Consider the following 27203-nt stretch of genomic DNA (forward strand, 5'->3'; position numbering starts at 1 on the left):
GCTTTCAGCATCTGAATCAAATTTCCAGCCAGAATTTCAGGATGAAATTTAGAAGTCCCTCAAGAAGCAAACTATGAGCCAACCAGTATCCATACTCGGACACTGACTCAGCAGCCACCTGAATGACATAATTAATATTTAGGGATGAGATGAACAGTATGCAGTACATAGCAAAGTCCTATGTAAGTGTTTATCAGTGTCATTACTATGCAGTAAAACCTGTTAATCAGAATGTTTAGACAATGAGGTGATAACATTCATTTATTTTCATACTGAAAACCTCCTCCAAGCTAGTAAGGATTCAAAGTTGTTGAAAGCCCTTCTGAAACATTAGTCTACTATCCAGGGTTAGTAAATATAATGTATTAAGTGTCAATTTGAAACATTTTACACTGAATCTTCAAGGCTCCAGAAAGAAATCAGAATCCCTACATTCCACTACCAACTGGTACTCAATAGCTGTGTAACTTTGGGTATCAGTTTACTCTTCTATAAAATAGGGGTAAAGATACATGTCATGTTTTCTGCCACTTTTGGTGATTAGAAAAATGTAATCATGTCCATAAAATTACTTTGAAAACAAAACATTGCAAGGCAAATCACAAATAGCATGAAATTGTTATCCTTGCTCTTTAGAGGATCATAGGCTGTTTCTGGGATGCAGGCACAAAGGGCATGGAGATTCCAGACTGAATCAAGAATGCTACATCTATTTTTCATTGTGGTAAAATACATATAACATAAGCATTGTCATTTTAACCACTTTTAAATGTACAGCTCTGTGGCATGAAGCACATTCATGCCATTGTGCAACCATCACCACCATCCATGCATGGAACTATTTGCACATTCCCAAACTGAAACCTAGTACTCATTAAACAACACCCTTCCCCCAACACCTTCCTTTCCTCCCACCAGTTGAATGGCAGCCACCATTTTATTTTTTTGTCCCTATGAATTTGGCTGCTTTAGGTACCTCATGTAAGTAGAACCACGTAGGATATTGCTTTTTCAATAAATCCTTTCTTTTCTTACCCTTTCCATCTTTGTCTTTGAAAGTTAAGTGCAGAAAGCAATGGTAGTTATTTGAGGATTTCATTCTGTGGGCTCCAGATCCTGGAGATTTTTAACAGGACTGTGATTAAGGAATAAAGAAACAAGGTTCTGACAGTATCCTCCACACCCTGATGGGGCTGTTTATTCAGTCTGGTCTTGATTGCCACTTTGGAAGGCTTCTCAGAAACTGTGATACTCTTAAGGTTGTGCAGTGTGGACCAGGGAATGGAGTCTGGCCTCACATCTACCACAAAAGCACTGTTTAATATTGAATGAATCATTTTCCTCTCCGAGTCATGTCTGTTAAACTTGAGGTCACTGGGTTAAATGATCCCAAAGTCATGCCAACTTCACATCCAATTGTTTTAGTAGCATGTCTACCTTGTAAGATACTTAAAAATATCATTCTCTCCTCCCTACCTTTACCCATAAACAACATATCTTGTATAATGTAAATGGAAGAGGAGGATACCCATGATATCTTCCCTGGGAAAGCAAAACAGGGACAAAGAAACACTACAACCACTCCCAAGGAACAAAAAAAAAAAAGTGAACTGGCCCTGGAAGTTCCTGACAGTTCACTTGGTGTTGTCATCTCTCTTCTGACTAGGAAAAAAGAAAAACAAAAGAGAGTAGAGAGGAGTTTCATAGCACAAGCCAAAATGTTATTAGAAACATGTACACATACAGGAGCAAAAGTGTTGCTCAAATTCAAGGCTATGACTTTATAATATTAAAGACAAATATGGAGCTAAAGCAAACCATCTGAATTGGAGAAGATAGAAGTCACGATCATTTTTGTGTTATCTCTGAAGTTACACCAAAACGTACACACTCCAAGATTCTAAGGACCAATCATGTTAAATACAAAAGGCAGTGTAGCCAAATACAAGATGCCACAGACCAAGTGAGTAATGTATTTGGAATGCACAACTATCTTTATCGTTCATATACTTCTCAACTTGGATGCATTTTCAGGAGATACTTCTGGTCTGATAAGAGCCTGGCTCTACAAAGAACAAGATGATCTAGATCCCCATGGAGGAGACACTTTCACACATGAATCACCCAAATAAAATGGCAGCTGCTTCAGAACACTGGCTGCCTGCCAAAGAAACTAACCTTGGGGACACTGAGTCTATCGGGACCTTAGAATGTAATCAGGAAAACAAGACTAAGTGCCTCATCTATCTCATTTCTACAGGTGATAACTTAGGCATATTATAATTTTTACACCCCTGGTTGAAAAACATAGCCCTCATTGGCTGGGATCAAGTCAGTTTTATAGGTATGAGTATTTCCAGAGCTGTTACTACAAACAGTTCCCTGAGTATGAACTTACAGAGTCAGTGACAGATGAAGTACTATAGTGCTAATTCATAGTATTAGGTAAGAGTTTTAAAAAATATTTGCCATAAAAGGATGGCAGTAGATAGGTTTTATAAGTCTATTCCCATGAAAGTGATCTCAGGGACTCAAGATTTTGAGTTATAGAATTTTAGAGATAGCTGGTAACTGAAATATTAGCTATAACAATACTCCCAGAACATTCATGAGATAGCACTCCTGAGAAATGATTAGTAGTTGGCTTCAATATCTTTAAGAAGATGGAGATTATTTTTCACTATGGATGGATGAAAGAGATAGACTGCATGAATTACACTAGCAGTTCAGCCTTTTTAAATTTTGGTTTTTGCAGCTATAAAAAAGGGGAAATTTTTATAAAAATGGGAGTAGAAATAATGTGTAGGCATAGACTAGCTCTTAGCTATCAGTAAGAGTTAATTTTCTTCTTTTTTTTTTAATTACAAAGATTTTACATACAGTAGGCTGAAACCTATTGCTTTGTAACTTTTTCCTACTGGAATCAATTTAAATCTCTCAAAGACCATGGACACATTATTTTTTCCTCTTCTCTAAAGCATCACTTCTAACACTTGTGGACATCAGGGAAGCTTCCGGCAGTCTTTGCTCTTCCAGCCTAACTCTACCCTTTGCCATTCCTTAGAACTAAATTAATAGATCAAGTTCTTTCCTTTAGGGAATAGCAACAAAATTGGGGCAGACCAGTTGGGATCATATTAAGGCAGGGCCCTTGCCTTCAAGGAGTTTAAAAACAGAATGCAGTCTGGGTAAAATAGGGGCTAGATTAAAAAAAAAAGTATTGTTATTGTAAAGGAAGAGGCAGAACTAAATCTAAATGAAAAATCAGAAAAGATTTCATAGGAAGTGACATTGGAGTTGGGTATTCAAGAGCTAAAAGGATGTTGAAAGGTAGAAAGCTTATGCTGGAGCAACAACACAAACAAAAAGTATGGTGAAGTGAAAGTGTATGAAATAATTTAAGAAGGAATGTTATGAACTGGACTGTATCACCCCAAAACCCAGATGTTAAAATCCTAACCTCAATGTGACTCTCTTTGGAGATACAGCTTTTAAGAGGTAACTAAGGTTAAATGAAGTCACAAAGGGTAAGACCCTCAATCTATAGGATTGGTGGCCTTATAAGAAAAGGAAGATGTCTCTTTCTTTTTGTCTCCCTTCCTCCCTATGTCTCTCTCTTCTTTACCAGCTCCTGTTTTCTTTCTCTCTGCCACGTGAGGGCACAGTGAGAAGTAGTCCTCTGTAAGTTTAGCTCTGATCCTCACCAGAAACGTCTCTGCCACACTTTGGTCTTGGATGTCCCAGTTTCCAGAATTTTGAGGAAATAATGCTTTGTTGCTAAAGTCATGTAGTCTGTATTCATTAGAGCAGCCCTAGCAGACAAACACAAAGGGAAATTACAGAGAATCAATGGGTAAAATCCGAGGCAGACAATATATCAAACAATCTTGCTAGAAAGGAGGAAATGCAAATGGCTAGGCTTTGGAGACAGGGAGAACATTGTTCAAATCTCTTTTGCTGAATTATTAATTTTGACTATATACTAGTTACTAGTTACTGAGGAGATTGGAGCCCAAAAATGGCAAAAAGAGATAATACCATGTGATGGTACTATTCATAGTACCTATGACAGATACTCTATAAATGTCAGCAACTATTACTGTATTACCATAATTATTGCTGATCACAAATTTGGTACTCAGGTAAGACATAAGAGTAACCTAGTACGTTCAATGATCTGAAAACTTCTTAATGGTGTTAATTAGGTAAAGATGATGTGCATTCTCTAGTCCTAACATTCCTGGAAAGCAAATATATCTCCTAGAATGCCAATAATAGCAATCTAATTCTGAACAATGAAATACTGTTCTCAAAAGAACAGTAAGAGAAAATTGGTCTGCAATTTTGGCATTCATGTGGTCTAAGGATAGGGGACTGGGGGCATGGTCAGACATGTCCCTGATGTGCTTCCTGCTTTGCAAATACCTATGCATCTTGTAATAACCAGCTTAAATGTCATCACCTCTACAAACCTTACCTGTAACTCCCCAACTCCTATTGCACATCCACTTTTTTTAGTCTCTTTCTCTCTCTAGACTGTGAGCATCTTGAAGATAGACACATATTATTTGTTTCTCTAGCCAGCATCTACTATCTACCAATTTGCTCCAATGTCTGGTACACAGCTCAACAAATCCTTGTCAAGTGAATTAATAGGACAAAATAGGAATGTTGGCTTTAAAAAGTTGAGAGAAACAGAAAGATGATAAGATAGGTCTGCAGACTCTCAAAAACATGATCTGAATTACAGACATTTGTAAAAGAGGGAGATCTTCACACTGGCAATAAGACAAGATATAGTGATAATGGGGGCTCTGTCTACATCCTTTTTCAGCCAACAGTCATATCAGTGTCTCAGATGAGGACCAAATTAATGTCAGACACAAGCTGGGAGGTTCTGGTTATGCCAAATGATAGCATTAAATAATATGATTAATGAAACATGTTAAAATACAACAGGCATAGTTTAAAGTCAGTATTGGGACATAAAATACTGATTACACAGTATGAAAAAGGAGACTACAGGTAAATGGCAAAAATTGTGAGAAACTCATGGGATATTTAGTTAACTACAAGTTCATCCAAAGTTAACAATAAGATGATGCAACCAGAAGTTACAGTTAAATTTCTGGTTACAGAAATTTACGTGCAAAATGAAGGAAGAGATGGCCCTGCTGCATCCCCTGGGGCCCAGGCCCACCTGGAGTACTGTGTGTTCACTCCAAGAGGAGGGGAAATAATGATGAAGAGGAGATTCTGTGAGAAATACCACTATGATAATATATGACCATGATCATGCATGACCTCCTGTAATCCTCAAAACAACCTCATGAGGGTTAGATGTCCGTACACCAGGTTTGCTACCTAAGAAGAAAAAAAGCTTCCAGAAGCTTTTTGTCATTTTATTCCAAAGTTCAAAGCAACACTGCAACTAATGAGGGCACATGGATGTAACAATGATTTTCATAACAGATCGCTGGGATTAATATAACATAGGTTTTTGACTCCTACTTCTTTTCAATGTACTAACAAATTTATCCAGATGCATTTTGACTTTATCAGTCTTAATTAAGGCTCTAAGACAGTGGTTCAAATACTACATATGAATCTTAGACATTTGAAACTAAGAAAAACTCAAGTCATAATCAAGTCTGAAATGAACACACACAACAGGAAGTTAGGTGGAGTGAATGCCCTTTTGTTTCAGTGTTTCACTTAGTCTGTCCCAAGGAAAGGACATGTAACAACAGGAATATGTGAATGCCCATTTTGTAATAAAACTAGGGCTTGAAGAGGTAAAATAATTTACCAAAGAGTTATATAGTTGCAAAGCATTAGAGCAGAAACTTGGGTCAAAATTGTAACAAAGTCCAAGAACAACCTTCTTCTAATTCTTAGAAGAAGGTGTAGATGTGGAAAAAGAGTGAGAATGAAGAGCATTTGGCACAACATAAGAAAGACCACACTGACATTGGAAATTCTCCAAAAGAATAGGTTAGTCTGGTATAATGTCCTGGAAGAAAGTGTTAACATATAAGTTTTCTTATTAAAGGAAAATGCTAATGGAGAAGGCAATGGAGAAACACTCCTGAGGTTTTTGGAGAAGGGGGTTGTGCATTCGCTAGGGGTGTGGATTAAATGACCACCATGGGTCATTCCACACGGAGAAGATAAATCCAGGTGGTGGAGAAACAGTTCATAGTGGCACTTCATTAATTTGCTGTCCTCAATGGAATTGAACATAATAGTGTTCAATTTGATTCAAGAAAATATCAGTTCTATCATCTTGGGAAAGAGAAAACTTTCCAAAGCATGACGCCAAAGAAAAAAACCATAAGGGAAAAAATGATGTATTTGATTTCCTCAAAATAAGTCTTCTATGTTAAAAAACACATGTCATAAACATTAAAAGTTACACTAGTTTTTGTAAATATAATGTCAAATTAGTAAGAACAGAGAAATACACTAATAAAAGGAGAAAAAGGAATGACTTTTCACTACAGAAAAATGACCATGAAACATGAAAAATCAAAATTTGTTTATCATCAAAGAAATGGAAGTTAAATAACATGCCACTTTTGACTAGACCTAGTCTTGGTAGTAAGTAGAAGGTACATTCTCCAGCACTGTTGCTAGGGATGGTAAATATGCAGACTTCTGATAACATGAAACCAGGTAGTGTTCTATAACAACAAAAACTTGGAATCATCCTAATAATCCCCTATCAACATCGGGGTAGGTTAAATAAACTATGAAAACCCCTGCAATGGAAAATGTGTAATGTGGCCAATAAAGACTGTTATTAAAAATATTTAATGAACACACAAAGAGGTTTGTTATATTATTAAAAGATGGGGGCCTCCCTGGTGGCACAAGAGGTTAAGATGCAGCACTATGAAGCTATCCACAGCCACTGCAACGCTAGTTTGATCCCTGGCCAAGAAGCTAAGCCACATGGCGTAGCAGACCTCTCCTGACTCGCCCACTGCTCCCCTCAGCAGTGTATTTCAGTCAATCCGCCTGTTCTGTTTCCTATTCTGTCTCTGGTGAATCGTCTCACCTCCCACACATCTGGCCTGTACCCCAGTTCTTGTATGCATAAATAAATAAATCTTTAAAAAAAATAATTGCGGATTACAAAAGAGAATGCCCTGATATGCTTCCATTTTGGTAAATATATATAATGAGTGTGTGTGTGTGTGTGTGTGTGTATGTGACTAAAAGAATACATGCTATCAGTGACTATATACTTTTGATCAATTTCATTTTCTAGACTTTCTACAGTAAACATGTTTAACTTCTGTTTAAGGAAAAGGGTAATTAAAGGTACTGGAGAACATGAGGATGTTGTCTGCTGTGTATCTGAGACAAAGAGCTTGAGAAATGAGAGGACTGAAACAGAAATGGCAGAGTATATGGGAGGGGTATCTTAAAAACAAGAGTTATAAGAAACCTGCCAGGCCCACCTTGCTCAAAAGAGCTGACCTGCTAAGATCCATCTTCCTAATAGATGTTTCCTGGAGATGAGAGTTTTCATGACACAAGAGTAAAGGAAGTGCTTCAACTGATCTTGGAGGGGAAAGTCCCATTCAGCTGGATTCTGAAGCAGTCTTTCAGATTACCCTAAGCCATTCCTGAATTTCTCTCTTGGAGGATGGGGGAATGCTAAGAACTCAGAGAACCCTGCCTAGTAGGTGTGTGGGGTACTGAAGGCAAGGGCAAGAGTGGGTGACTGACAAGATGCAGGAACCCTTTGTTGTCAGCACTAAGAGGGATTTATTCCAAGACCAGCATCTCAAAGTCAGCTAGCATTTCAAGGTCAAGCCAGCATCTCAAGGTTTGCCGAGCAGAATGACTTTCTCTGAGCTTGTCTTCAATGTGGTTGCACTATTAAAGTTTTCCATGACCTCAACCTCTCCTACCTCCAACTTCTCAGGCAAGCATTCCTACTTACCTGAATAAACTTTATTTTAAAAAAACTCCAAAACCTACAAATTAAAAAATACAGTAATATGAAGACAAACAAAAAGAGTCTGTAAATGTACATTACCAGGATTTCACCACCTACTTTCATAGTTCTTTTAATACACGTGTCTGGGAAACTGTTGGACATTATTATTCTGATTTTATTCTTAAAATTCTGATATCCTTAAAATTCTTGGTGTAAAAATAGAGACTAGAAAACACATGCAAGTCACTTTACAGTTTACAGAGCATAACAGTATCATATTAGGGTCTGTTAATAACCAGACAGGACATCGCTGAGTAACAGCTGAGCGCAGTGGACTAAATTAAGAGGTTAAGTGGCCAGACCAGGGAGTCTCACTCAGGTTAGGGACAATAGCAGTCAGTCAAAACAGTATCAACACGGAGATATCAAATCCATTTTGTAGTCTTCACAGCATTAGCAATACAAAAGAAAATAGTTTGATAAAAGCTCATCAGTGTGCATTTATTTTGAGTTTTATTTTTTTCTTATTTTGGCAAAATTCATAACATGAAATTAACATGGCAAAGTGACTAAATCACAGGCATTTAGTACATTCACAATGTAATGCAACCACCACCTCTGTCTAGTTCCAAAACATACCTATCATCCCATAAGGAAACAGCCCAACCAATAAGTGGTTGCTCCCTACTCCCCTCTTCTCAGGCCCTCATAACCACCAATCTGCACTCTGTCTCTGTATATTTAACTGATCTGCATAGTTTTTGCATGAATGGAATATGTGACTTTTGGGGTCTGGCTTCTTTTCAGCATATTTTTGAGATTCATCTACCCTGTAACATACTTTAGTATACTATTCCTTTTTATGGCTAAAAAATACTCCATTGTAACTCTAGCCCACAATTTATATATCTATACATCCATTAATGGACAACGGGGTTATTTCCAACTTTTAGCTACCCCGATTGGTGCTGCTATGAACATGCATGTCCATGTATTTGTTTCAGTACCTGTTTTCAGGTGAAAAACATGTCTCCTTATCTTTTTATATATTTTACTTATGTTTACCTCATTTATAAGAGTACAGGTTATCAATTTTTTAAAAAGTGTGGAAATTAGAGGAAAAACATAAATAAGAAAAAGCATCTAAAGATAAGACTATCCTCTTCTATAAGCTAAAAGGTTTTATAAGCCCATTCTTTCTGTCCTCCCTATAAACATGTATCATTATTTTAGAACTACATAGTGATTGAGAACATGTACTTTGTAGTTAGAAAATGCTAGTCTGACATTTATTGCCTGAGTCACTTTCTCTCAGCTCGTTTTCCTAGCTGTAAATAAGCATAATAATGTCTACTGTGCCAGATTCTGATGGCACATTAATTGAGATGGCATTGTGAGTAATATGTCTTGCACAGTGCTGGGGACAGAATGGGCACTCATGAAGTGCTAGCTGTAACAGTCCTTTCACACAAGGATTTGATAACTCCACCACAAAGTACAGTCCCTCGAGAGAAAGTCAGTGTTTTCACCACTGTATCATTAGCACAATACCTGGCATACAGCAGACATTCAAAAAATACCTGTTGAATGCATGAGTGAATGTAAATGTTGAGAAAGGGATTGAAATTAAATACCTAGGAAGGGTCTCTGGGAAAACAGCTCTCTGAGTTCAGAAGACTTAAGGCACGGATAGGAAATGCTTGCAAGTCCACTTGAATTTTACACAACCACATCCGATGACTGGGATTGGTCAGGTCCAACTTGGGGACCATAGCAAATGGTCTGAAAATAAGTTAGTCTTCACTGAAGCAACTGGGGGTGGAGCTTGGAGCCCTCTGAGGCATGTGGTGAGTTGAACTTCCTAAGCTGTTCAGCCAGCTAAAGCTCAGAGCATTTTTTCAAAGCAAATGAAGCATTTGATGGAATAAACCCAGGCAAAGAGATATTTAAGCATGGGGTCTTGACAGGAACTGCCCTGAAGTAATATTGTTTGGAACTAAAGAGATGATTAGTGAGCTTCTCAGGGCCCTACAGGAAATCTTGCCTGGCACAGGAATGCAAAATTTTCCAACCTTGTCTAAAAGCAGTTTCCCCACACTCCGCTGCCTTATAATGATGTCTATAATGGGTTGCAGAGCTCACTGCTTGCTGTAGCCTACTGCTTTCCTCCTTTTGTGGGTTCTTATCCCAAATAAAATAAGGGATTTACCCTATTATAGATCTTGCTTCTCCTGCAAGATCAGAAAAGCTAAAATGGAGTTGGAGGCACGTAAGCTCCCAAGAAACAGACCAGAGATGAAGGGATGGCCCCTGCCTCAGCAGGGGCTTACTAGCAAGGGGGATATGAAAATCCTTTGTTTCAGGGTAACGATCTGATTTCATACAGGTATGCTTTTATACTTCCCCTTTAAAATACCTATCGCTGCTGTAACTAAGTGATTTCTTTTGTATGTGTGTAGGTGAAATTGTTAAACCCTCTCCCACTAAATTGTAGAGTATCTGAAGTGTGGGTCATTTCTGTCTTGTTCATTATTGCATCTTCAACCTCCAACATAAGCCTTACCCACAGCAGGGCAAAAGCATTTGATGAGTAAATTCATCTAAGGCATGTTATTACAAATTTCAATTCAGTTTGGAGGCAATATAATGTATTGGTCAAGGGCATGGGTTTGAATTCTCACTTCAGTGTTTTGTGACTGTGCAAACAGCTGAAATTGCCTTTATTAGTTTCCTGCTATTGCTGTAACAAATTACTACAAACTTAGTGGCTTAAAGCAACAGAAACTTATTCTCTTCCAGTTCCAGAAGCTATCAATTCCAAATCAGGTGGATCCAGGCTCCATCTGGGGACTCTATGAAAGACTCCATTTCTTGCCTCTTCCAGTTTCTGGGGGTATCCCCAGCATCTTGGACTGTACTTGCATCACTTCCATCTCTGCCTCCGTCTTCATATCCCCTCTCCTTTGTGGGTCTCTATGAAATCTTCTGCCACTGTCTTATAAGGATACTGGTAGACATTCAGGATCTACCCAGGTTACACAGGAAGATCTCATCTCAAGATTCTTAGTTTAATTACATCTACAAACACCCTTTTTCTAAATAAGTAAAATTATTTGGTTCCAGGGATCAGGACACAGACATAGCTTTTGTGGGCTACCATCCGGTCCACTACATTTCTGTAAGGCTCAATTTTTTTTATTTATAAAATGGATATACTATCTCTTGAATTATGAGAGAATTAAAGGTGACAGTCACTTAACATAGATGGTATATGTTTGTGAGGCACAGAGGTATTACTCCTGATGGCCATATAGAGTAATGAAGTTATGTCAATTTATTCAGACATCTTTAAAAATATGACAACATTTTATCTTTATCAATCTATCTCTATGATAATATCTTCAGTGTTGGAACCTGAGCTCAGTCATAATATATATGTCATCACATTTGCTTCTTACAACAATCTTAGACTGTTTTTTCCCCATTTTATAAATTAAAAAACAAACAACAAAACACCTATAGCTAATTTTCAAAAACCTGAAGTTAGTCACGAGCTTAAATTTAAACAAAAAAATCTTACTCCAAGACTTGTTCTTTTGTATGTTACCTCAGAAAATTAAGGACAGAAATGGAAAAGTTCCAGGCATGTGTGCCTGGACAAATCATATGTTAGAATATTATGGAAAAGTAGTGTACAGGGCAGATTAGCATGGAAGAACTCAAAACAGTGGTTCTCAAATAGTTTTGCACATTAGCCTCACTTAGAGAACTTTTAAATTCCTCACATCACAGACTGTATAGAAGAACAATGAAATTAGAATGGCGCTGGGACAGGCCCAGTCATTAGTCATTTTTAAAACTCCCCAGGGGATTCCAGTCACAGCTGAAGTTAGGAACTACTGCTCTATATCAGTAGTTTGAGGACTACTTTGGAGGGCATGAGAACCACCTACCAAATCAGTAAAAATGCAAAGGCTTGGGATCCAATGTGCTTTAATGAGCTAGAGTATCTCTAGTTGCTTCTACCAGGGGTAGAGGACAGCTACTCTAAATGACCTTTCTACTCTGATGTTCTGATTTCTGCCACCCATTCATTTACTCATTCACACACCTGTGCTACAGTTGGAAATACAGGGATGCATAATTCCTAATCTCAACAAGTGCATGGCTGATAAGCTATTCTTACTGCTCTTAAAGCACGTTCCACAGTGCTCTTTTTGGTTGACCCTCCTGCTAGCAAGGATGCACCATGAAGGCTTTGCTTGAAATGAAAATGTTTAATGAATATTTATATGAGGGAAGAAGAGGAGGTAAAGGAAAAGGGAAAAGGACACACTTGAAAATAAGCATTAGCAGAGTGGTGAGACACAACTACATCCCCCCCACCCAGCCCCCCAGTAAGGAATGAACAAAGTATAGTAACCTATAAGGGAAGGGTGAGCTCAGGAAAGGCTTCTTCAAAGTGATGAAGTCTGAACTATGTTGTAAGCATGACAAGAAATTTAGGAGGGTACTCACTCTCATCATTACAAAAAAGAAGTGTGCACAGAGGCCCGATATACCCTGGAAATAACAAGCTGGCTCTAGAGCATGACAAGCAAGAATGGAGGAGGAACAGAGGAGGCTGAGGAAGGAGCCAGGTGGCAAAGCGCTGTGTATGATTCTCTCCTCCTCCCTTTGCCAAGAGGCCTCTAAGTCACAAGAATTCCTGTGTCTTTGAGCAAGAGTTGACCAAATCCACAGGTCAGGACTAGAAAGGCCTTCTATGATTCCTGTGGGCCGCACCACAGTCGACAAATTTCTGGAAGCACTCCAGGCCAAAGTCCAAAGTCATTTCTGAAGTGGCAGCACAGGCAGCTTCCCTCAGAGGCAGGCTTAGGCCAAACTAAAGGACATCGGAGCAGGGAAAAAAAGATGGCCTGGTAAAGTCAACAAATGCTTTCTCTGTTGTTTCCTGATTATGAGTCCAAGATTGTGCCTTGTCTTTGACAGGAATTACCCAAAAATGGTACCAGGGGAGTAAAGAATCTAAGAGTCATGAAAAGAGGTAGATAAATCCTGATTCTACACAGTTAAAATAGGAGCTTAAACACTTTCACACTTGCTCTATTGCTCTTCTGAGTGGTGGTTGCTGGGAGTAGGAAGCTCTGAGCTCTTCACATAGCCAAACTGGTCATTTATGGAACACCCAAGGGCCTCACTCTTTTAAGCTGAATGCCTCACTCTTTTAAGCTGAGTAGCACATTAGAGGGGTTTGGCAGGGCTGATGTGAGCGATAACTGCCAAGAGCTGAAGTTGATAAGACTACCGAGAGGCTGACCCCCTGGGTTTCAGAGATCCTGCCTGATGGCAAATCCCTCTCTGGCGAGCAGACTTTGAGAATCAAGATTCCCCATAAAGGGTCACGTTCCCTCTGTTCTAAGACAGAATCCCACAGCCCCCATCTTGGAGGTTCCTTTTCCTAAACTGAACAGAATTGTCAAATAAAGAGGGCTAACAAGTGACCGGAAGAGCAGCTTGGTGGAAGGTGAACTGATTTCCACGTAACATGCTTCCATATTGTATTCAAGGCACAGGGACCAAGAGCAAGTTTCTACTTAGTGAGGGAAAGAGCAGAAGTAGCAGAGCTGCCAAGAAGCTCCCCTGCTTTCCTATTAAGCAATGTTCTCCCTGCTCCAGGCCCAGACCACCTGGTGAGTCTTTTTCATCACCATCAAGGATAAGAAAAGTAAGGTTGGAAGGTCAAGAAAAGCTTATCTGAGAAGATGACAGTTGCACCACAACCTGAAAGAGGGGAAAAAGAAGAGAAAAAGTATTCTCAGAAGAAGGAAGAGCATGTCAAAATGCCCTTGGTCAGGAAAGAGCTAGTTTTGCTGGGGAGACTACAGGCAGCTAGAATGGCTGATGCAGAGCCAGCATGGGAGAAGAATGTAAGGCAAAATTTCAGAGACAGAGGCAATGCTGGATCACTAGGGCCCTGAGAGAATGTACTCAAAGTTGGGATTTTCTGTCTTGTTTTGTGGTTTCATTGTTTTTTTTTTTAAGATTTATTTATTTATTTATACAAGCACTGGGTACAGTTAGAAGTGTGGGAGGGTGAGAGAATTCACGAGAGCCAGAGTGGGGAGCATTGCAGGCAGAAGGACCTAAGTATACTGCTGAAGGGAGCAGCGGGAGGCAGGAGAGGTCTGCGCATCACGTGGGATCCTCCGCCGGTGGGCAGGGAGCAGCCGGGGATCGAACCGGTGCTGCAGAGGCTGCGGGCAGCTTCGCAACCCAGTGCTCAACTGCTGCGCCACCGGGGAGGCCCCGTCATTGTTATTCTTTATGTAACCGTTACCCATGTGTAATCCCTCTGAGCTTCAAACTTCTAACCTACAAATTTTTTCTCCACTGAAAAATTACTCCAAATATTATAATATTTCTCTGAAAGTTAATGATCAGATTATAATCAGTAATGACAATCCTTTACATAAGAGGTACTTTATATTTGAAACCATTACATACACGCAAACACACAATTAGTTGTAGAAAAATTTATATTCAGAAAAAGTCATTCCTAGCAAGAGCAAGACAATGAGGAGACTTATTGATGATGGTTCTAGCTGTTGTTTCATCATAACAGCACTTTTGAATAGAAATAAAATGCAAGCCACAAATGGGAGTGACATGTATTATTTTAAATTGTCCAATAGCCCCATTAAAAAGGATGAGGCAAAGTTAAATACTCTATTTCACTTAATTGAACATAATAACAATTATTATTTTAACTTTTATAATTATGTTTTTATTTAGCCTTATTTTATGATTTATATCTAAATATTACATTTTATAATATAATAATATAAAATATTATTATATTTTATAATAATATAAAATGTTATTATATATTATATTATAATAATATAAGATGTTATATTAACTTTTAAAATTTTATATTTAGTTATAAAATATAAAATATAGTTATATTTTAACTTTTATAATTATGTGATCATAAAAGTTAATTATTGATTACATTTATGTAAAAGTTATTAAACATTTTAGTTCTTTTTTCATGCCCAGTCTTTGAAATCAGTGTGTGTTTTAGGGTTATACTACATCTCATTCTCAGGCTAGTGGCTACCATCCTGTAACACACAGCATTGGAGCCCCATAAAAAGAAAGAGCATTGGTCACTGAGTTGGGTGTAGAATCTAAGTAACTGGGCAAGCTCTCTCCCTAAAGCATACTCCCCTCCCTTTGGGAGTAAGAGAGAGAGGAAGGGAGAGAAAGAGATGCAGCAGAAATGAACACCTATCTATGATAGTCAGGAATGGGGCTCTGCACTTTATTTAACTCTTTCAAATAACACTTTGGCGTCAATATCACTTCTTCCATTTCTACATGCAGTTCCAGAGGCTCCCAGTGCTTTTGTTGTTGAGAGCGGCAGGATGATATCAGTCTTTAAAAGCTAAAGGTACTGTGAATATTAGAAAGCTGTTGGTGGTGGGAGTTTTATGGGAGTTAAAAAATGAAGCCACAATACGATCATGGTCAGAGAAATAAACCAGAAAGAAAAAGAAAAATACCGGATGGACTCACTCAAAGCAGGAATTTAGAAGACCTAAATAAGGGGCCAGGAAAAAAACTAATTATAATAAAGTAAAAATCAACAAGCAACAAGCAACTACAAACCAGAGACACACTATGGGGCAGGGGTGGGGAAAGGGGAGGAAGGATTAGGGTCAAAATAAGAGGGGTGGGAACTGTATGGGGAATATAACCAATATGAAAATGCATACATTGTGCAAAAATGAAAAACGATGTAAAAAATATATAAAAAAAGGCCACAATAATTAAAAAAAAAAAGTAGAAATGTGCTGCTTAAGGACAAAACCACCTGAACTTGGACTGTCTTAAAATGCACATGGTTGGGCCTCCCCTGGTGGCGCAGCGGTTGAGCGCTGGGCTGCGAAGCTGCCCGCAGCCTCTGCAGCACCCGTTCGATCCATGGCCGCCGGGCAAGGGTCCCACATGGCGCGCAGACCTCTCCTGCCGCCTGCTGCTCCCCTCAGCAGTGTACTTCGGTCCTTCTGCCTGCTCTGCTCCCTGCTCTGGCTCTGGTGAATTCTCTCACCCTCCTGCGCTTCTGACTGTACCCAGTGCTTGTATAAATAAATAAATCTTTAAAAAAAAAAATGCACATGGTTATCCCAAGAACTCCTCCCACCAGCAACCAGTTTTGAAGATGGAACACAAGGATGGATAAAATCTGAGAAACCTCAGTCCAAGGAGGACAGTTCTTTAGCTTGCCAAGTGCCAAGGCTGCATACCTATCTTGTCCCTTCATCTGCTGCCATTGCTTCAATACCTACAATTACGTACACAAGGAAAGGATTCAGCTACCCCAAGAGAAATAGCTATGATCAAAATTCCCAGTTATAGGCCAATTAATGGACTTATAGGCCATTTAAATAGACTCTGTATGTTCCACTGAGAAATCAAGTAACAGAGAAGGGGAGAAGGGGGAGGAAGCAAGCACTCCTGAAGCAGATAACCTGGTGACAGACCTTGATGGTGAAGTTCTCAGGGAAGAGTTGGACTAAGGGCCTGAGGTGAGGCCAGCATGCATCTATTGTAACCATGGGAACAGTTATCTTAGGGCACAACACCCAAGTGATACTTGCAAATGTGTTTGTTAGGGATTCCATGTGGCCCTTAGAGATTCCATGGGTGAGTGAAAAGAAGCTCAGAGTAACTCCATAGCTTGTGCTTGTAGGAACCATGCTGTCTATGTCCCTTGTGTGTAAAGCTCTAAGCTAGTAGAGAAAGTCAGTTCTCCATTTAAAAAAGCAAACCAGGACAAAAATACCACCAAATCCAGTCTGTCAGCATGGAGAACTATTTGCAGTTGGAAGCAGGTCGCAGTATTTTTTTTAAGTAGTGGGCTCCCTCCCTTTCTGCTTCCTACGGGTGCAATTTCCAGCACTTTCTCCAAAAGAAACATTTGGCTTTCTATAGAGAACCTCTGAGACCTCATGTGGCTGAAAATGGAAGAAGGGGGAAAGAGGCCCTCATCACACCCCGCCCCAAGACCCCCACAGGGAAGCTGAGGTTAGACCCCTGTAGATGGATTTATTTTAGGAGATGCTTTGCTTCTGAAGATTTGTTTCAGATATTATCCCAAATCCCATCAACAGTAGTTTTCAACTGCTCTTCCCAGGGGGTCTTGTCTCTTTTAAATTTCATTTCCTGCTGGAAAGGATAAACAGGTAACTGTTATATGCCACTAACTGGATTCTTAACAGAAAATCATTTAGCAGAACCTGGGCAAGGCTGGGGAGCCAGGTGGGATAGGTGAAGAGAAAGGCACTAAACCAAATGATGGATTTTCTATTATTGCCCCACAGGAGGAGAGGATATGAATACAAGGGGGACAGTCTATCAGCTGTTGTATGAGACATGGATGCTGGCACCATGACTCACCAGTGGTGCCCTTTAGTCAAGTCCTTTAAACCCTCACGAGGCTCATTTGCCTGTTCTGCTGCACAGGATGGACCGAATTCAAATGATGCATGCAACATGTTTAGCAAGTGCTTAATACCTGGTAGGTATTCACACCAGTGACTATGAATTGGCACAACTGGGATTTGAAGCAAATGTTTTTTTTTTTTTTTTTAATAGAGGCATGCTTTATTTATTTGTTTGCTGGTTTGTTTGCTTGTTTTGTTTATACATGCACTGGGTACAGTCAGAAGTGCGGGAGGGAGGGTGAGAGAATTCACCAGAGCCAGAGCGGGGAGCAGAGCAGGCAGAAGGACCGAAGTACACTGCTGAGGGGAGCAGCGGGCAGCAGGAGAGGTCTGTGCGCCATGTGGGACCCTCCTCCGGTGGCCGGGGAGCAGCCGGGGATTGAACCGGCGCCGCAGAGGCCGCGCGCAGTTTTGCAACCCAGCGCTCAACCGCTGCGCCACCGGGGAGGCCCTGAAGCAAATGTTTTGATACTCTGTTTTCCTGCTTTACACCAAGCATTGTGTAGGGCAAGAAGGGTGCATCAATTGATAAGAAAACCTGACTTTAAAGAGGCAGGCACAAAATAACAAACTCAAATACAATGTGATAAGAATTTTGATCAAAACAGATATAGTAACCCACATATAAAATATCTGGAGACACTGTTGATGGCGTGGACAATGGGTTGCTGAAAGGATTCAATAATTATGTGTCTCCCCCTCTAGAAAGCAAGGTTCACTAAAGCAGGAATAACGGCCTGTCTTATTCAGCACTGTGCCATTAAAAGCATGCACAGTGGGGAAAAGGGGATGAGGAAATGTATAAGGTAATGCTTAAATAAAGAAGTTAAGTGAAGAATAAGAAATTGCATGAACAAAAGTCTAAAAATTGGAAACAGAACAATATGTTTAGGGAATTAGAGGCAGGCCATGGAAAAAAGTGCAGATAAAGTGTGGGGGTAGAGGAGAGGTCAGAGGAGTCAGCAGGGGTAAGACCTTGGAGAACCTTATTTACCAAGCTCAGTATGGTGCTAGTGTGGGTCATGACTAAAGAGTGGAAGGTCAGAGTAGGCAGCTGCTGAGGACTGACTACACAGGTTTTGAAATCTCTGCATTGACATTAAATTATGCTTTCTTTATCTGTCTGCCAAAGTACCTATGATTTACTTTTTTACCATCAAAACCAAAGTAATACTACATGAACCAAAAATGACTGTTCTTACTCCTCCATTTAGTTTATCAGTATTGCTAGCTAGATCAATTGCCACAACAACTGTATCAGGTAGGTCATTTACAAAATGAGTAGGTCAAAGCACTGAGAGGTTGAGCGACTTGCCCAAAGTCACACAGTATGAAGGTACTAGAGTCCATTTTCTTAACCATCATACTATTTCAATTTTATCTTACAGTTTACCATTCTTTCTTTTTTGGAGTGCACTCTTTAACCCGATTGATGAATTTTTTATTTCTATAACTTTTTCAATTCTAGAATTTCTATTTAGTTCTATTAAAATTTACTTTTTGTCATATTACCCTGTACTTTCCCTATTGTTTCTAGTCCTTCTTTCATCATTAAACATTTTAAACATATCTGTTCTCGGGGCCTCCCCGGTGGCGCAGCGGTTGAGCGCTGGGTTGCGAAGCTGCCCGCGGCCTCTGCGGTGCCAGTTCGATCCCCGGCTGCTCCCCGGCTACCAGAGGAGGGTCCCACATGGTGCGCAGACCTCTCCTGCCGCCTGCTGCTCCCCTCAGCAGTGTACTTCGGTCCTTCTGCCTGCTCTGCTCCCCACTCTGGCTCTGGTGAACTCTCTCACCCTCCCGCGCTTCTGACTGTACCCAGTGCATGTGTAAACAAAACAAACAAATAAATAAATAAATAAAAACATGCCTCTGTTTAAAAAAATAAACAAACAAATAAATAAATAAACATATCTGTTCTCTTAAATTAGCCTATTGTCTTCAGTTTGTAAGATATAAACTCCATTTGTTTTGTCTAATGACTCACTAATGGTGTCTTCATTTTTTTCCTCTTGCATGAAATATAATTTTAAAATTAAACATCATTAGTAATTTGCTGTTATTGTTTTGTTTCAATTCTGTTTTCAGCGAGAGACCTTCATGTAATGGTATAGTCAGACATTTTTAATATGCTAGTCTTAGGTTGAATTTCTAACCCAACGACCCAGGTGGTTGATAGAAATCTATTTCAGTTTCTGATCAGCCATTCTCATTGGTCACCAATGCAGGGAGCTTGCTGCCTATGGCCTCAACAACATCCCCAAGGGATACTGAAATGACAGTCCCTAAGAACCATATGCACTTCCCATATTTCCATAGGGACATTTTGTTTATTTCCTTCTCAATGAACACTGAGTTTGCTCTTCTTTTCTGGCACATGGGTATTTCTCCTCTTTGCCTACCAGCCTGGCAATAGATCTGTGTGTGGGTAATTCCACCAGCAGCTCTCTGCAATTGAGGGGACTGTCCTTCTACAGCTCAATCTATCAAACTGACCAGAAGGTTATGATTGCATGTCAAGATATCAGTCTTTCCCATTAGGCTCTGTGTTCACAGAGGGCAGAGATCTTTTTCTGATTCATCTTTTTATCCTAAATCTACAGGCAATGCCTAGGCCAGTATAGGAAGCAATAAAAAATTGATCAATAAATAAAAAATGAATTAACCAGATTTTTCTCTCATTTTAAAATGAAATTAAAGACTATACACTAATTATATATAGAGATGACACCAAGAATCCATGGAAAGCCATCCATGTTCTAGGAAAGGTCATGCTGAACAAAGGAATTTGGAACTTGTCTGGGTCTAGCCCTTTGGCTTGGACTCACAAAACACTACTTCATTCTTGAAAAGCAACTGCTATTAATTATGGTACTAGCCTGGTAAAAGTTTAGCAGGCTAGGTTCTTGAGTGATGGGTCTACCACCCTGTTGGCACACACCAGTCTCCTTCTATAACCTTAACTGGAATCTGATCAATTCCACACTGTCTGCAATGATGTTATTTTTCTATTGGTACTCTCAGGGGCTTGTTGATTAAGTTCACATACTCAAAGCACCTAGCACAATGCATGGCACAAAGTAGGCACTAGGTTAACACTTAGTACGCTTTATTTCTTCTTTAACATTTAAAAAAATCAATGTGTAATCTACTGCCTCTTGGGCACTGTATTTGTTGCTAGAGACAAGGAGGAATGAAGCATAGCCTCTGTTTTAATACTGAATTAGAAAAGGACTATCCCTGCTGGGCCTCCCTGGTGGCACAAGGGGTTGAGACGCAACCTAAGAAGCTGTCCGCAGCCACTGCAACACGAGTGTGTTCGATCCCCGGATGGCCAGGGAGCATCCCACATGGCACAGCAGACCTCTCCTGTCTTGTCAGCTGCTCCCCTCAGCAGTATACTTCGGTCGATCTGCCTGTTCTGTTCCCCACTCTGTCTCTGAGAATCCTCTCATCCCCCACACCTCTGGCCTGTACCCCAGCTCCAGTATGCATAAATAAATAAATATTTAAAAGAAAAAGAAAAGGACTATCCTGGTAAAATTTGACAATAAAAATTTATCCTAAATATACTTTTACGTAAGGTGAAATGACATCTCACATCATCCTACCACCCACCCCAAAATGCCTCATTAAATATAACTAACAAAGTAACTTTTCTTATAACTGTTTTATTAAGTAATATTCTGTCTTCTAAAGGAGGAATACAGTTCCCAGTGAATATATGAGCACAGAAGAGAGTAGATAAGAAAAGGAAACCATCGACAAGAACTTTAAGGTCTATTATCACTATATTCCCATAATCTAGTATTATTATTGAATTTAAATAGAAATGCAGTAAGTGTGTTGAATGTATTTGCATACATATTGATGTGGCTCATCCATTTACATGGCCCTAGATATGGTGTGACTCCTCATTCTGCACATATTTATTGAAGAAATTCTATGAGCAAGAGTCTGTTTAGATTTTGTAATGGATACAGAAGACAAAATAGATAAAAATCCTACCTCCAAGGGACTTCCAGGCTTAAAGGTAAGATAGACATGTATATAAATCACTATGATATAACACAGAAAAAATGCCTAGGAGAAGAACAGAAAAAAGGATGAAGAGAGTTCCAAAGAAGGAAAGGTCATTTCCTGTTGAGGGATTAGATAAGACTTTTTACTATAGACTTTATACTCAGCCTTGAAAGAGACTACAGCCCCACAGAAGGAAGAGATTGTGTATTGGCAAAGAAGGAAGGTTAGGAGAATAATTTAGATGACAAGAGAAAGGCAGAAATCAGAGCATACACAAGGAGAAATTTGGCTGGAGATGCATAAGGGAACAAAAAGAGGACTAACGAGAAAAAAGGCTGGAAAGTGAGGATGAACCCGATTGCAGGGACTTGGAATGCACCCTGATTTACCACTCTACGACACAGGACAGACAATGCTTAGCATATGGTGGTGCTTAATTAATACTACAACAACCTTGTAGCAGGAACCTGTTCCCCAGGTGCACACAGGAAGCTGTCATCTCTATGCACAGGCAATTACAAACATTTCAAATATTCTTCCCTGAACCCTGCAATCACATCAAATACTAACTGTAAAAGGTCACCCAGTCAAGAGCTCTGATCAATTCTGGTTCAGGCGGAATCAAATCCTCTAAATAAGATCCACTAGATGCAGTGTCAGGAAGGTCAGAAACGACCCTATTTCACATCTTGAAGCATTTTTACCATGTGAAACATTTTAGAAGAAGAAAGGGAAGGAAAGAAGAAAAATACCTTCCCAGAAAAAAATAGAATTCCAGGTAATTAAATGTTAAATAATTACAAAGTAAGCAAGGAATTTATTTTGGCCTCCGCCTCCTCCTGGTGATCTAAAAAGCAGTTGATTTCAAAAAAGGCCATGCCAGGATTAAAAAATGAAGCTTCACACCCCCCCCCTCCTTTGGCCCCTCTATGTGTTACCACTGTGTACCTTTGTCGAATTCACTTGAAATGTTCCATGATGAGGTAGGCACTAAGTCAGCAGTGACTGACAACTCTGTTTCTGAAAAGAAAAAGAAGGGAGGGGAGAAAGACAAAGTCAATATTAAATGCAGTAACTTATGGGCTGTTAGAAGCATTACAAGAGATTTCCAAGGGCCCTGCCTTCTGAGAGAGACCACTGCAATTCCGTAGCATATTAAATGGGAACGGCTGTTCTCCATGCCCAAGTTACAGAGGCTATCCAGAGAAACAAGTTGCAGGCCAAATTGGAAGAGTTTACTCTTTAAAAAACAGGCTTGAGTAATATTCCATTGTGTATATGTACCACTTCTTCTTGATCCAGTCATTATAATAAAGTAAAAATCAAAATCAACAACTATAAACCAGAGACACACTTCGGAGGGGTGGGGGAGGAAGAAGGGAATAGGATCAAAACAAGGGGGGCTGGGAATTGTATGGGGACTATAACCAAGATGAAAATGCTTACATTGTGCAAAAATGAAAAATTATGTAAAAAATATATAAAATAAAAAAAGGCTTGAAAATTAAAATACCAACATTTCATTAAAGAAAACGACCAAACATGATCAAACATAATCTCTTCCTTTTCTTGTTAGAAGACCAGGCTTAGGCTAATACATTCCCCAGTTATCCCAGGAGTAAGAAAAATTTTGCTCCAGCTTATTTCATTTGCTGTGTTTGTGAATGGATAGCATTTTTCTATATTGAAACTTTAAGTCAAGGCAAATGAAAACTAAGTATTTGAGTAGTCATTTGTAACAGCGTACATTAAAAGGTAATTTTCAAACCCACCATAAATTAAAGCAAATATGCAAATTAGCAATCTAAAGCAATGTCTTTCAGCAATCCACTATACTACACAATTGATGTTTCCATGGGTTTTGAATATTTAAGACATCCATGATACCATCTTATTACCACATTTTGATGTAATAGGGTTACAGTAATCTGACAGTAGGCCAGGCTGTACACACACACACACACACACACACACACACACTTTCAGACTTTGAGGGCAGGACAAGATCTCAGAGAGTCAGAGGTCATTACATATGTGGCATCATGCTGCCACTTGCCATTCTTTCACTATAGCACAGACACAATTAATTTAAACAATTATAGCCCTTTTAGCCTAGTAAACCTGGGATCTACCTAACAATCTTTTCAGCACAATAATAACAAAAGATGGATGTGAGTTTGAATGCAAGGTGAACTTTAGTAAGTGAAAGACTTGGGATTCAAATCCAGTTGTGCTGACTCTTCCACCCACATACCTCCTAGCAGCCCAGTCTGCTTAGTACTTAAGTCCGTGAAACGACTTGGTTTTCACCTTTCCTTTCTATGATTCCACTTTTTCACCTAGTTATATACACTTTCTACATTTCCTTATTCACTGATGGGGACTCGCTGCCACACGGCCATAGAAGTCACCACAGCCATCAGGGAGTTCTGCCAAGACCAGGATGTTTACCCACTGAGACTTTGCAAAGGCCCCCTTCTAGTTTGTCTACCGGGCCTCCCGTCAACCTGCCACACACAACAGAGACAAGGGTTGTTTGGTTTGTGTGGACCTGCTTGACTTACCGGTCTCCCTGTCCTAGAAGCAGGTGGGAAAGAAAGTAAACAAACCACACATACCCTCCCCACCCCAAACGGCCCCAGTTGCCTTCAATGTTTTGAGCCAAAAACAGCACAGATTCTTTTAAAGGGAACTGAAGTCAGATGATCAGTAATGGCATTAATATACTCACAATTCCAAACTATGAAACCAAGAGGAAAAATTCACTGAAGTAGAAAAACTACTTAATCCAAAACCCCAGTCAAAGGCAGAGCTTCTGCTGTCAACCACTTGTCCTAGGACTGGGTATTTCTCACAGGTGATTTCCCCAGGAAGAGCTAATTGTCTACATTCGGGGGCCCTGCACGAATGACTCCAACCGCAACACCATTCTGACCCCCATCTTGCTGCCACCCACTTTGGCTCTTTGAATAATGGCCTCTTGTTTGCAGTCTTAGGGACTACTGGTCTGCCTTACAAAAAGGTTCAGGAAGCACTGCAATACCCAGACTTCAGGGAGCTTGGGAATAGTCGCATGGCAGCCAAGGCGGCATTTCAGGCAAGGAAGCAAACGCTGGGGAAGTGGTGGGATGAAGACAGATCTTGACAGTATTTCTGTTCAATATTTTCATAGCTTCATCTTACTGCTGCTCACAGTTAAATTGCCAGAAATATAGGTTTCATCTTACAGTATTAATTTTATAGAATGTTAGCTATATGTCACTTGGTTTTTCTAACCTGAGTTTGAATTGCTGGTTGAAAATAATTTGGGCCGATGACAAATGAATGGATTCTTGGCACTGCAAATAGAGAAACTGCTGTCCACTGTCCCTGGACGCTAATTACCACTTGATTCTCAGGCTGCAGCAAAGATAATTTCAATTCACAAGCTCATTAGTGATCATGACTATTCTGAGGAATTTTGTACTCAGCTTCAAAATCTATTCCTTTAGATAATCACATGTTCAGATTCTCAGATAATAGTAAAAACAGATAAGAATATTTTAAAATATGAATAACCTTTGTGGAAAATGCCATCTTCCAAGGCTATAATTTTTAAAAAAGAAAGGTTGATTATTTAGTGTGAAAGTTTAATATTAGCAATTCCTTTCACAAAAGTGGTGCTTAAGATGTTTTATTTTTCCTGAAAGGAAGGCTGAAATTTATTTTTTTAAAGAGTTATTTATTTATTTATTTATACAAGAACCGGGGTACAGACCAGATGCGTGGGAGGGTGAGAGGATTCACCAGAGACAGAGCGAGGAACAGAACAGGCAGACTGACGAAATACGAAATACACTGCTGAGGGGAGCAGTGGGCGAGACAGGAGAGGTCTGCCGTGCCATGTGGGACCCTCGCTGGCTGGCTGGCTGGGAACGAATCGGTGCTGCAGAGACTGCAGACAGCTTCACAGCGCTGCGCTCAACCCCCAGTACCACCAGGGGAGGCCCAGAAGGCTGAAATTTAAATAAGAAAAAGTGACACATATCAACTTCATCTCTACTGATTCCAAGATGAGTAACTTTAGAGAAAGAGACAACCTCAGTACTAGTCCCATAGGAATTGCACCGTGAATTCAGCTTCTCTACCATTCTCCTTGCTGTTCCTAAAGGATGAGATATGTAATATCAGGCTAGCAGCCTCTATGAAACTATTATGGTCATAGCAAATCAGTATTTCCAACTAGGAAACAGTAACTATTTAATGGAAGTATCGATCTAGATTAAAATACTAATTTCTGTCACTTTGTGGTTATAGCATGTGACTTAACATCTTCTGACCTCTACCTTCCCATCTGTAAAAAGGAATAACAAAAATCATCTCACAGGGTTGAGGTAAGCTTTAAATTAGATAATGGACCCATGGTGTCCTACATGGTGCCCAGCCTAGAATGGACACTCGAACTCTCTCCTGCCTTCCCTCTCTCTCTGATAAGGCAGATAGCAGTCAACCTCTACGTGGGCATATGCCCATTTGCTCCTATGTCATTGTCTAGATTTGAAATAACACATTCACCATGCTTTTAGAAAGACTTTCTATTTCACATGCCTTAAAATCCAATCCAGTCTTTTCATTTTGTGAGATTTTGTGAGATTTTCCTGAATTGGTCACCAGTTCTCTAAGAACATAAGTGTTTGTATGTGGTTTTATTCAATTTGGCAAATTAAGCATGTTTTAGAAAACTCCAACCCTTATCTTTCCTGACTTCTGCAGGAGAGGAAACCATTCTTCTCCCAATTTGATCAATAGGAGCTATTATCTTTGCAGTTTCTGTGATGATTGACTTCTTGGCATTTACTCTGCAAACCATAAGGTTTTGGTATTTAAGCCTGAACAGTGGGAGTGTTATTTGGAGGAAAGGGGGGGGAAAGCCTTGAATCCTCCTCATTGATAAAAGCCTGTGCTCTCTGAAAGGATTACTGGTTCCTCTCAGCAGTTGGCAGGTAGAGACCCAACGTTTACAGGATGCAGTAGCTCTTCCAAGAAGCACCCAGACATGCCACATCCTGTATCCTGGTCCTGCAACATGTGAAGTTACACAGCAGAGACCAGAACACTCACTAGTGGTCAGTCTAGTGACTGCAATGGGTACATGAGGGACCAATAGGCTACCCAGGGTCTTTCCTGACCATAATCAATGAATCCTAGAATGTTATATCTGGCTGGACCTCAGAGGCCCAGGACTTACATATCAAACTATGTTCTTTGTATCCACAGGATTTTGTGAAGGTAGAGGAGATGTGAAAGAATTTAGGGGTATAGAGGACAGCAAAAGGCTCTTGTTTAAGCCTGTTATATGGTTCAGGCTCCTCATTTCACAGATGATAAAAGTGAATCACACAGCAATTAAGCAACTTGGCCAAAATCAGAAAAGTTTTAAGATAGAGCCACATCTCAGAGAGGCTTAGAAATAAATGCATCCTGACCTCTCACTAAGCTCCATTTCCTTAAGTCTGTGATATGTGATACTGAGTTCAGGGAGAAGACAGGGAATTCTCAAATAGCAGGGTCAGTCACACAAAGGGACACACTCTCTTCTCTGGAATAAAGAAAAGAAAAGAAAAATGTCTCTGCTTGTGATGATTCGGGAGGGTAGTGAGGAGGGATAATCAGAAGTGGGGAATTACTGTGCTCAATGTCTTCATAATGACCTCAAATTTGGAATTCTGATGTAAACTTTA

General features: G+C 39.8%; 1 protein-coding gene across 1 annotated transcript in view; it reads right to left on the minus strand.

The window, feature by feature from the left end:
* Positions 1–27203, minus strand: part of ROR1 (receptor tyrosine kinase like orphan receptor 1) — a gene marked incomplete at both ends in the record, with an annotated part of 381045 nt that overhangs the window by 143772 nt on the left and 210070 nt on the right. The window contains one exon of the mRNA XM_084242691.1: positions 22432–22503. Within this exon, the coding sequence (XP_084098817.1) occupies positions 22432–22503 (72 nt within the window). The remainder of the gene's footprint in view (positions 1–22431; positions 22504–27203) is intronic.

The sequence above is a fragment of the Talpa europaea genome, assembly GCF_964194135.1.
Source record: "Talpa europaea genome assembly, chromosome: 9".
Classification (NCBI taxonomy): domain Eukaryota; kingdom Metazoa; phylum Chordata; class Mammalia; order Eulipotyphla; family Talpidae; genus Talpa; species Talpa europaea.